Here is a 12,341-nt window from a genome sequence, read left to right as displayed (position 1 = left end):
AAACCAATGTCTCTGGGGTTTTTAGAGGCTGAATTATATAAGTATTTCATACCTGAATCACATGATAGCCCAAAATTTCCAAATGTCGTTTTTTCATAGCAGATTTTCCTTTTAAATGAGGGATGTTTCTACAAAATGCTCTTGAATCCAAAAATTCCAAAGCGATCCTATGTAAGAAAAATAAATATTTACTTTTGAAATTAAAATGAGAAACTGAGTAATTAGAAACATTTCAGAAACAAGGGTGTATCCTTATAAACTAAAAAAGCCAACTGAGTACACTGTTATTTTTCTACTTAAATTAGTAATTAATGACAAGTAATCCTCTTCATTAGATTAAACCAAATTATAGTATCTACATGCTTTCATCTGTGTTTCTCTGTCCTGCATATATTTATTAGTCACCTACCATATGTAAGGTACTGTGAGAGACATAAAAATAAAAAGACACAGCTTATAGTCAAACGTATTAAAAAGCAGAGACATCACTTCGCTGACAAGTCCATCTAGTCAAAGCTATGATCTTTCCAGCAGTCATGTACAGATGTGAGAGTTGGACCATAGAGAAGGCTAAGTGCTGAAGAATTGATGCTTTTGATCTGTGGTGCTAAAGAAGATTCTTGAGAGTCCTTTGAACTGCAAGGAGATCCAACCAGTCCATCCTAAAGGAGATCAGTCCTGAATATTCACTGGAAGGACTGATGCTGAAGCTGAAGCTCCAGTACTTTGGCCACTTGATATGAAGAGTTGACTCATTGGAAAAGACCCTGATACAGGCAAAGATTGAGGGCAGGAGGAGAACAGGGTGACAGAGGATGAGACAGATGGTTGGATGGTATCATCGACTCAATGGACATGAATTTGAGCAAACTCCAGGAGATAGTGTAGGACAGGGAAGCCTGCCGTGCTGCAGTCCATGGGGTTGCAAAGAGTTAGACAGAACTGAGCGACTGAACAACAAATAGTCAAAGAACATAAGATATACAGCACATAACTGTAATTCAGTGTAGGAAGCAGCTGTGTGGTTTTCAGAAAAGTATAGAGGCATGGGAGGTCCAAAGAAGATACTATTTATTTCCAATGAGGATAGTGGGAACATTAGTGCTTTAGAGACTGCTCAGCTTTGGACTGGAGAAGGCAATGGCATCCCACTCCAGTACTCTTGCCTGGAAAATCCCATGGATGGAGGAGCCTGGTAGGCTGCAGTCCATGGGGACACTAAGAGTAGGACAGGACTGAGTGACTTCACTTTCACTTTTCACTTTCATGCATTGGAGAAGGAAATGGCAACCCACTCCAGTGTTCTTGCCTGGAGAATCCCAGGGAAGGGGGAGCTTGGTGGGCTACCGTCTATGGGGTCGCACAGAGTCGGACACGACTGAAGTGACTTAGCAGCAGCAGCAGCAGCATTTTTGGACAGTGAAGGATGGAGATTCAGGCAGAAAGCACAACAAAAGCAAAGGTACGTAGGTAGAATTTGTGACATATATGAGGAGTATATTCTACTATAAACAATCCTTGATACTTGAGCTCATTAAATTGTGTCAAATTTTACATTTAGATAATAAAATCTGAAGCTAAAAGAAAGTTACTTTTCAGCTCCTGGTGGCAGTCTTGATCCAGCTATTTGAGTATTTGATTCCAAGTGTATTTTTGGCAGTTTTTCCAAAGTTGTATTATGGCTTCCATAAGGAAGAGGGTTTCTCCTTTTATCCAAGATACACTCAAAGTCTATAACGAAGCACAGGAATCAACAATATGAATCAGGTACATTCTTATAGGTAAAATTTTAAGATATATGTTAAATATTTACACATATATATAAAGACACACACTCACAAACATGAAGAATGAGGTACCTATCTAATTATCCAACTTGTTTCATTTATTTATTTATTTAGGCCACACCGTGTGGCATGCAGGATCTTAGTTCCCCCTCCAGGCATAGAATCCACGTCCCCTGCTGTGGAAGTGCAGAGTCTTAACCACTGGACTGCCAGGGAAGTCCCTATCCAACTTATTATATGATCCAAGAGCACCTCTTTGAAAATCGATCAATAAAAATCAACCAGTAAGTATTACCAAACTATTGGTTAGCATGAGGGCTATAATTAGCACTGTACTAAGCCAAATCACAGCTTCCTTGGTAGCTCAGACGGTAAAGCATTTGCCTGCAATCTGGGACACTAGGGTTTGACCCCTGGGTTGGGAAGATCATCTGGAGAAGGAAATGGCACCCCACTCTGGTACTCTTGCCTGGAAAATCCCATGGATGGAGGAGCCTTGTAGGCTACAGTCCATGGGGTCACAAAGAGTTGGACACGACTGAGCGACTTCACTTCACTTCAAGCTAAATCACATTAAGAAATTTTATCTCAATCCCTTTAAATCTCTTGTTCACAGTCTGAGAAGCTAAACCAACTCATCAGAAAATTAGCAGAGACAAAGATTCAGGCAAGCATCCTGTCTTTCCTGTATGAACTATACATCGGGTAACTAAACAGCTGACATAGGAAAGTTCTTTTTAGACAAAGTCCAGCTAATAAATGCGGAAGAAATGATAGATGCACAATATCACTACTTTGCTACCCCTGATGAATGATGCATTTAGATAATAATTTAAATGGCTGCTAAAATCATTAGGTGACAAGCTAAGGAGCAAACTTCCTAATGGAGGCACTGATGACCTACAAACACACTGATGAATCTTAATATAATAATAGTACGACAACTAGAATTGTATGTCTTATGATAAGATGCAATAAGCACATACCACTTATGAAAGAGCTGGCAAAAAAAAACCATCCCTACTGTCCCCAAACTAACCTGGTTGACTAATCTAGTCAAACCTCTAGATCTAACTATTGGTTTACAGGAAAAATGGGGGATGCAGGAGCATGTTGAATGACATCACAGAACTGCAACTGGAAAAGTTCAAAATATGAAAAAACAAATAACTTATTTTCAATAAATAAACTGTAAGGGGAAAAAAGACAGAAAGGCAGAACTTAAAAAGACAGATCACCCAAAGGTAAAATTTGGATTCCAATTTTAACAAACAGTAAAATACAACATATACAAGATAATGGAGACACCTAAATGCTGATAAGCAATATAATATTAAGAAATTATTATGAATAGTTGTAGAGATGAAAATGATGGCACTATGGTTATATATCCTTTTAGATATACATTCTGAAATGATATATTATCTGTGATTTGTTTGGAAAGGATCAGGTGGGATTCTGGTTAGTGAGTACTGATCATTTTTAATGCTGGATGAGGGTTCATCATACTATTCTCTCTATTTTTGTATATGTATGAAATTTTTCCCATAATAAAAACAATGATAAAAGTATTTAAGCCAAGAAAAAAAGAAACAAGGAATGAAAAAGAAGAGTGGATTTAATTGCCTATTCTTAAGGGAAACTGAGGCACTGAAGCATCTTCAAGTTAATTATGAAACATGAAATATACTTTTCTCATTTTTAAGAGAATGAATTCTGGAGCTAGAATGCATAAGTCATTCTGGCTTTGCCATTTGCCAGCTATATAACCTTGGGCAAAAAACAATATCTCTGGGCCTCAGTTTCCTCATCTATAAAAAAGAGTATTTGCAAAACTTAAGGGGATATAATAAGCTTATATATATATAAAGCACTTAAGGGCTTGCCTGGTAGCTTAGTGGTAAAGAATCTGCCTGCCAATGCAGGAGACATTGGTTCGATCCCTGGTGTGGGAAGATCCCACATACAACAGAGCAACTAAACCCATGCACCACAGTTACTAAGCCCACGTGTTCTTAGAGCCTGTGCTCACAAGAGAAGCACTGCAATAAGAACACACACCGCAACTAGAGAGCAGCCACGCTCACCACAGTTAGAGAAAAGCCCGTGCAGCAACAAAGACCCAGCACAGCCAAAAACAAATAAATAAAATTTTAAAATAAATAAAATAAATAATGTCTAACATAATAATCAATATGTGAGTGTATTCATTACTATTATTGTTGTTATATGAAATTACAGCATTGTTTGAGAGATGCACATAGCAGCAAAAAACCTTAGTAAACTATAGCATACTCATTCAATAAAATATATACAGTTACTAAAAGGAATGTTGTATATTTGTTGACAAAGAAAAAATATTCACAATATATAAACAAAGTTGGGCTTCCCTGTGGCTCAGCTGGTAAAGAATCTGCCTGCAATGCAGGAGACCTGGGCTCGATCCCCAGGTTGGGAAGATGCCCTGGAGAAGGGAAAGGCCACCCGCTCCAGCATTCTGGCCTGGAGAATCCCATGGACTACTACTACAGTCCATGGGGCCACAGTCAGGCACGACTGAGCGACTTTCACTTTCACTTCACTTTTAAAGTTACATACTATAAAAAGTCATTTTGGTTTTAAAAAATCAGAATTTTTTAAGATACATATTGCTTGTACACATGAAAAAGTACTCCTTGTAAAATTTAGAAAGAAAACAAATGTCATTAAAAATGAAAAAAAAAAAGAGCCAAAAAGAGAAAAACAGACATCAGAAGCAAACAGTGGGTGTATCATGGGTGGTTTTCCTTTTTTAGGTTATCTGTCTCTTCTCTATAAGCATGTGTTATGTATCATGTAAGTAAGTGTTTTCTTCCCAATCTTAGTACCATTGTACTAAGTGGTACTAAATGATAATCATACCATTGTATTAAATGGTACTAAATGGTAATCATACAATTGTATTAATTATACCATATCTTTATATACAAATATTACCAATTAAATTTTATTTTTAATGACATATATTTTCACATAAAAATAAGCTACTTGACAACATAAGGTATTAATACAAATATAAACTGGCAATACAATGGACTTGGGACATAATAATCCCAGTTTCCTGTTCACTTCAGTTCAGTTGCTCAGTCGTGTCCGACTCTTTGCGACCCCATGAATCGCAGCACGCCAGGCCTCCCTGTCCATCCCCAACTCGTGGAGTCCACCCAAACCCATGTCCATTGTGTCGGTGATGCCATCCAACATTCTCATCCCTCTGTCGTCCCCTTCTCCTCCTGCCCTCAATCTTGCCCAGCATCAGGGTCTTTTCAAATGAGTCAGCTTTCTGCAACAGGTGGCCAAAGTACTGGAGTTAGCTTTAACATCAGTCCTTCCAATGAACACCCAGGACTGATCTCCTTTAGGATGGACTGGTTGGATCTCCTTGCAGTCCAAGGGACTCGTGGGAGTCTTCTCCAACACCACAGTTTAAAAGCATCAATTCTTCGGTGCTCAGCTTTCTTCACAGTCCAACTCTCACATCCATACATGACCGCAGGAAAAACCATAGCCTTGACTAGATGGACCTTAGTTGGAAAAGTAATGTGTCTGCTTTTTAATATGCTATCTAGGCTGGTCATAACTTTCTTTCCAAGGAGTAAGCGTCTTTTAATTTCATGGCTGCAATCACCATCCGTAGTGATTCTGGAGCCCAGAAAAAAAAGTCAGCCACTGTTTCCCCATCTATTTGCCATGAAGTGATGGGACTGGATGCCATGATCTTAGTTTTCTGAATGTTGAGCTTTAAGCCAACTTTTTCACTCTCCTCTTTCACTTTCATCAAGAGGCTCTTTAGTTCTTCTTCACTTCCTGCCATAAGGGTGGTGTCATCTGCATATATGAGGTTACTGATATTTCTCCTGGCAATCCTGATTCCAGCTTCTGCTTCCTCCAGCCCAGATCAAACCTATGCTCCCTACAAGTGGAAGCACAAAGTCCTAGCCACTGGACTACCAGGGAATTCTCTGAAAATCTTCAAGATAATGAAATAACTTTTTTAAAGTTTTAAAATTCCAGCTGATGAGATGATTCTATTTAGTCTGATTTTCTGAAAGTTGTTAATAACCTACCAAAGACTTACCTATTGTGTAGTAATAAGGTGTAAGAACGGAGGCTTTCACAAAATTGATTCCTCCCAGTACCTCTGCTAACATCTTATAAATCTGCTGTTGTGCTCCATTCATGCTGCCAAAATCTTCATGAAATAAAAAGTTAGTTCACTTAAAATAATCAGTTTTTGAACGAAAATCATTCCACATCTACAAACTAAAAAATAAAGGTTAATATTTCCAACAAGAGCCTTGCTGTACTAATAATACCATATGCAATGACAGTAAATTCAATACAAGTTCTTTGGCTCTCTCCCAAAAGAGGTTTAGTGTCCTAAATATTAAGAAATTTTTACAACACAAATTTCATCTACAAAATGTTTCCATTAAACAAGTTATGGCACTCTTGGAATTCTGGTGTCATGATAGGTTCAACAATAAAAACCGTGCACTACCTAATAATGTGCTTTAGAATTAAACTTTACTTTCTGACCCAAAGAAAACTCAAACCTTTATTATAGTGTTGTTGACAGAAGCGGTCATGAAACCACGGAATCTGATATTCAGGACATTCCAAGCAGACTGCTCTATTTAATTCCATAAGGCGAAATTGGACCTTCATATTTAGAGATGAACATATAACTGAAATTTTAAAAATACATTAATAGACTTTGAACTCAGCAAAGACAATTCATTTTTCACATTCATTTATCCCACTAATGACTGTAACTTTTATTTTCATATTATAACCTCATTTCATTTGCATATACATGTTCTATATTTTTAAATTATTACACTCAATGGGATCATTAGGACCAACATCTATGTTGTTCTCCCTAATTATGAATGTTAAAACCATATTTTAAAAAATACTGCCAAAGAATATTCATTGACCTAATATTCCACATTTAGCAACTTATCCTAAGGAAACAAAGATGAGGACATGTCAGATTCTATAAACAAACTAATGACATCAAAAAAAAATGTAATGGCATAGAAAATCTTTCAAAATATAGTTCAATGATAAAAGGCAACAGACAAAAGTGAATATATATATAATTCAAATTTTGTCTTAAAACATAGATATATCAACATATATATATATATGAGGGCAGGAGACATAAAAGAAACATTCTAAAATACTAAAAGTGGCAGTTTCACTTGGTGGTAAGATAATCTTTCATTTTCTATTTCATACTGTTCTATATTCTACAATAATAAACAGAAAAAAATCAGTATAAACATTTAAATGCTTTAAGTAGGTAGGCAGAGCTGAAACTTGGATTTAAATACAAGTGATAATGTATTAAATTGTTGATACATACGTTCAAGTTGAGAATCTAATCTGGCTAAGAATTTGATGTTAAAAATTGCCTTCAATAGATCTTCGGGAAAATACTGAAGTGTGGCCAAAGAGTAACCAAGAAACACTAACACGAGAGGATCCAATACACCTAAAACAAAATTACAAAAAAAAATTTTAAATGTACAGCTGCTTCACATACATGTAAATACATACTTTATTCAGTAAAACCAGGTTTTTAAAAAATGATACGAACACAACCTTGACAAAATTAATCTATACTGTCGCAAGCAAGGATGGTAGTAAAGTGGTTACCTTTGGGTGGGGGAAGAACAAAAAAGAAAGCCAGAAAGGTTACCATGCTCTTGATAATATTCTATTTTTTTTTATCTGGGTACTGATTTCTTACATGATTCAATTTCTATAAATCCATATACACTATGTATATATGTGTGTGTGTGTATATGTATATATACATATATATGTATATAAACGATATATAAACGTCTGCATTATTATTATACTTCCAATAAAAGTCTTTAAATTGCCTTGAAAAGAGAAAGACTGGAAACAAAAGGTCAACTACCAAGGCATCAGCCACTGCCACCACCTACAATGGTGCACCCAGAGGGGAATCCAGGAGGAAGAAAAACCGGACACTGGCCCTAGGTAGCTAAGATTCACATCAAAGGAAAAATTTCAGCGAGCCCAGACTCTTGTATTTTACCACACATAGAAAAGCACTAAAATCATTAACTTGAGATGTCTATTTCTGTGATTAACAATAACTTTTGATGTTCAAGTATATGTGTTTGTTTTTGGTTTTGTTTTTCAATAAAAACTCCTATATATAATGGGCGGGAAAAAAAAGAAACAAAAGGTCAGTGAAGTATGTAAAAGTAAGAAAGGCCACCATTCTCTATATACTGATGATAATATTGCTCAGATTGTGTGGAGAACCATTCTAAGCACTTTACAAATATTACCTCATTTAAAACCTCGCTTTAGTGTACAACAGGAATGCTTATTATCTCCACTTTATAAACCAACTGTACTGAAGCACAGAGAAGTTTAATGACGTGCCTCAGCATGATTGGCTAGTGGAGGGTGAGATTTAACTTAGGAGAGTCCATCTCTGGAGTCTGAACCGCTGGGCTATGCTGCTTCTAGGGCTCTCAGACCCCCAGGCCGAGGACAGACACGTATGAAGATCGGGTCTCACCTAGCACCTCCTCCCTGACCGGTCAGCCAGCACCACACTGTGTATCCCAGAGTACAAGGCTTGCAGTTACTTACCTGATTTGCCTTATCCAAGAGGAATTTCCTTTCTCTCCTTTTTTTTTTTTTTAAATTTTATTTTATTTTTGAACTTTACATAATTGTATTAGTTTTGCCAAATATCAAAATGAATCCGCCACAGGTATACATGTGTTCCCCATCCTGAACCCTCCTCCCTCCTCCCTCCCCATTCCATCCCTCTGGGTCGTCCCAGTGCACCAGCCCCAAGCATCCAGTATCGTGCATCGAACCTGGACTGGCAACTCATTTCATACATGATATTTTACATGTTTCAATGCCATTCTCTCAAATCTTCCCACCCTCTCCCTCTCCCACAGAGTCCATAAGACTGTTCTATACATCAGTGTCTCTTTTGCTGTCTCGTACACAGGGTTATTGTTACCATCTTTCTAAATTCCATATATATGCATTTTTTTAATTTTTTATTGGAGTATAGTTGATTTACAATGTTGTGTTAGTTTCTGAGGTACAGCACAGTGATTCAGTTATATATATATATATATATATATATATTAAAAGGAGAGATTATATACATATATTCTCTTCTTTCATACTCTTTTCCATTATAGTTTATTACAAGACACTGAACACAGTTCCCTGTGCTATATGGTAGGAACTTGTTTATATACTTTATATATTTATATAAAAATATAAATTGTTTATATATTTATATCCTAAATTCCTAATTTATCCCTCCCACCCCTTTCCCCTTTGGTAACCAACCGTAAGTTTGTTTTCTATGTCACGAGTCTGTTCCTGTTTAGTCAATATGTTCATTTGTATGATACTTTAGATTACCCATATAAGTGATATCACAGGTGATATTTGTCTTTGATATTGATATTTGTCTTTCTCTGCCAAAAGACATTTCTGATGAGAGGGAAGGGATCACCTAAAATGCACCTTTAGCAGCAAATGTTCTTACAAAGGACAAAAAAAAGATGTTAAATCTTCCAATTGTTTCCCTGAGGTTATTTAATAAAGCAAGATCAAGTCACAAACAAGGTTACGTGATGATCTCTACCAGCAAAACTGATCTGTCAAAACTAATGTTTATTTAAAATAAAGAAAAGTATCATTCCATAAATTACTTAAAATTCTGCTTTAGGTCTCCAAGAATTTTGCAATCATTTTCACAGTAAAGTCTTCAAAAATCAAAGCTGTACTTCTCAGACTCTTATCTCTTATATCCCTTATTTGAAGAAAAACAAAAAAAAGAATGTACTTTCATTTCCCTCTGGTTGTTGACACACAACTGAACAACCAAGAAAGCATATGCAAAGTCTCATCTTTCTATACATTGTTCTATTACTAAAAGGGGAGTATATATGAATGCCACACACGCATACATCTGTACATGAATAAACACACACATGTCACAGTCGCACTTTACTTGTCTATTAAAGACACAAAAATAGGTCAGATACTATCTGGCACAAAGATCCGACAAAAAAATACCAAAGTCCATGAACATCATACTGACATCATTAATATATTTATACTGTCTCACACAGCCTAACTAGAGGTCTATAAGCCTAGAGAAACATACCATAAAATAGAGCCTAACATCTTATGCTGGACACAGAAGCTCTCAGTTAAGTATTTGTTGCTTGGATAACAGAATGACTATTTCTTACTCTCCTGCTGCTGCTGCTGCTAAGTCGCTTCAGTCATGTCCGACTCTGTGCGACCCCATAGACGGCAGTCCACCAGGCTCCCCTGTCCCTGGTATTCTCCAGGCAAGAACAATGGAGTGGGTTGCCATTTCCTTCTCCAATGCATGAAAGTGAAAAGTGAAAATGAAGTCGCTCAGTCGTGTCCGACTCTGAGCGACCCCATGGACTGCAGCCTACCAGGCTCCTCCATCCATGGGATTTTCCAGGCAAGAGTACTGGAGTGGGGTGCCATCGCCTTCTCCATCTTACTCTCCAGGCACAGCAAAAAGTTCTGAGGAAAGCCAGTTTCTTCTATCAACTTGGTCTCCCTCATTCCATTCCTGCCACACTGAATCTGCTCTTCCTAAAATGAAATCAAGCATGTTCTCACCTCACGGCCCTTTGCACTTGCTTTTCTTTATCCTGGGATGCTCCTCTCCAACTCTGGGCATGGGTCACTCTCTCACTTCATTCAATCCATGGTCAATGACGTCTCCTTACTCCATCTGGCCCGCCTCACTATCCTCCATCCTCCATACCTACCCTGCTCTAGCGCTCTTAGACTCTTATCACCATTGGACCTTATGAACTTGCTTATTATGTACATCAGTTTCACCCCACCAGAAAGTAAACTCAATGACGGTAAAGTCTATCTGGTTTTTACTCCCTCCTGTATCTCCAGTGACTAACGACCGCCTGACAGTAAGTATTGGTGAATACTGACCGAAAGAGCAGTAACTACTGAGCCAGGCATTTCACCTCTAAACTCTCACATTATCCTGACGTGCAAGAAGAATGAGTCTGAGAAGAGAAGCCCCATAAAGCCTTTTTCTTTAAGGCCAAATAGAAACAAACATAATTCAGGACCAAAATAAATGAAAAGAAAAAAATAATTTCCTGTCTTTGCTGTCCTCACATACTGCTTCTGCTAAGGCCAGTAGTAGGAAGGAATATTTCTATTCCACCTTTTTTCTGGTACTAAAACACTATTTAGACTTTTTAAAGAGACATAATAATCAGTCCCAAAGCAACAACCTTTCTGACAATTAATAAATATCTATAAAGGATCTTAAGAAATATTTGTTTTCTATTAAAAAAAAAAAACAACTATTAAAATTGACAAAAACAATCAAATGTTATATGTCTCCAGAAATGATACAAATATCAGATATACAGCTTCACATACAAAACATTTTTTGCTGAAAATGTTTACTCTGAATCTAACCAAGCATCTATAACTAACTCCAGTTTACTAGGGATACAGATGATGGAGAAGCAAGTTAAAAAAAAGCACTCAAACAAATCCAGAATGTGGCACAACCCATAATAAAAGGCCAATCCCTTTTACAAAAAAAATATCAAGAGAAAAAAAGATAGGGAGAAAGTGATGTAGCCCAACATTAGTTTCTTTAAAAAATTTATCAAAGAAAATTTAGTGACAGTTGGGAAATTTTTATTATGGATTGAGTAGGCAGTAGCTTCCCAGTTGGCTTAGAAGGTAAAGAACCTACCCACAATGCAGTAGACGCAGGAGACGCGGGTTTGATCTCTGGGTTGGGAAGATCCCCTGGAGAAGGGAATGGCTACCCACTCCACTATTCTTGCCTGGAGAATTCTATGGACAGCAGGCTATGGGGTCACCAAGAGTTGGACATGGCTGAGTGACTAATACTAGGTAATAAGTGGTACTTGTTCATTTTCTTAAGTGTGATACTGGCATTGTGTTTACATAGGAGAATGTCCTTATAACCTGAAGTATTTAGGGCTGGCACTTCAAATGGTTCATCATATACACAGAAAAACACACACACACACACAGAGCAAATATGGCAAAATGTTAGAGAGATAACCTACTGGAATGAATGAACCTTGACTGGATCCTGTGTCCAAAATAATCACTGTAAATAAGGTATTTTGGCAATAATGAGGGAGACTTAAAAATAGGTTGTATGTTATATATTGTTGTTGTTTAGTCTCTAAGTCATGTCTGACTCTTTTGCAACCCTATAGATAGTAGCCCTCCAGGCTCCTCTGTCCATGGGATTTCCCAGGCAAGAATATTGGGGTAGACTGCCATTTCCTTCTCCAGAGGATCTTCCAATCCAAGGATCTTCCAACCCTGTTTCCTGCATTGCAGGCAGATTCTTTACTGACTGAGCTATCAGGGAAGCCCTATATTATATAGCAGGGGACAACTAATTTTCTCTATGTG

At 37.3% G+C, this 12,341-nt stretch overlaps 1 protein-coding gene across 5 annotated transcripts in view; it reads right to left on the bottom strand.

Annotated features, from left to right (window-relative positions):
* The window catches only part of FASTKD1 (FAST kinase domains 1), a 35,421-nt gene that overhangs the window by 699 nt on the left and 22,381 nt on the right, over positions 1-12,341 (bottom strand). For 4 of the 5 annotated variants that reach the window (XM_006059992.4, XM_025275394.3, XM_006059994.4 and 1 more), the window contains exons 10-14: positions 7,198-7,326; positions 6,383-6,514; positions 5,905-6,018; positions 1,593-1,731; positions 53-167 (exon numbers count right to left, since the gene is read on the bottom strand). In XM_006059992.4, coding sequence (XP_006060054.4) covers positions 53-167; positions 1,593-1,731; positions 5,905-6,018; positions 6,383-6,514; positions 7,198-7,326 — 629 coding nt within the window. The remainder of the gene's footprint in view (positions 1-52; positions 168-1,592; positions 1,732-5,904; positions 6,019-6,382; positions 6,515-7,197; positions 7,327-12,341) is intronic. The other variant, XM_045163949.1, reaches the window with a different exon arrangement.

Source organism: Bubalus bubalis, chromosome 2, assembly GCF_019923935.1.
Source record: "Bubalus bubalis isolate 160015118507 breed Murrah chromosome 2, NDDB_SH_1, whole genome shotgun sequence".
NCBI lineage: Eukaryota > Metazoa > Chordata > Mammalia > Artiodactyla > Bovidae > Bubalus > Bubalus bubalis.
This window is presented reverse-complemented; position numbering and strand designations above follow the sequence as displayed.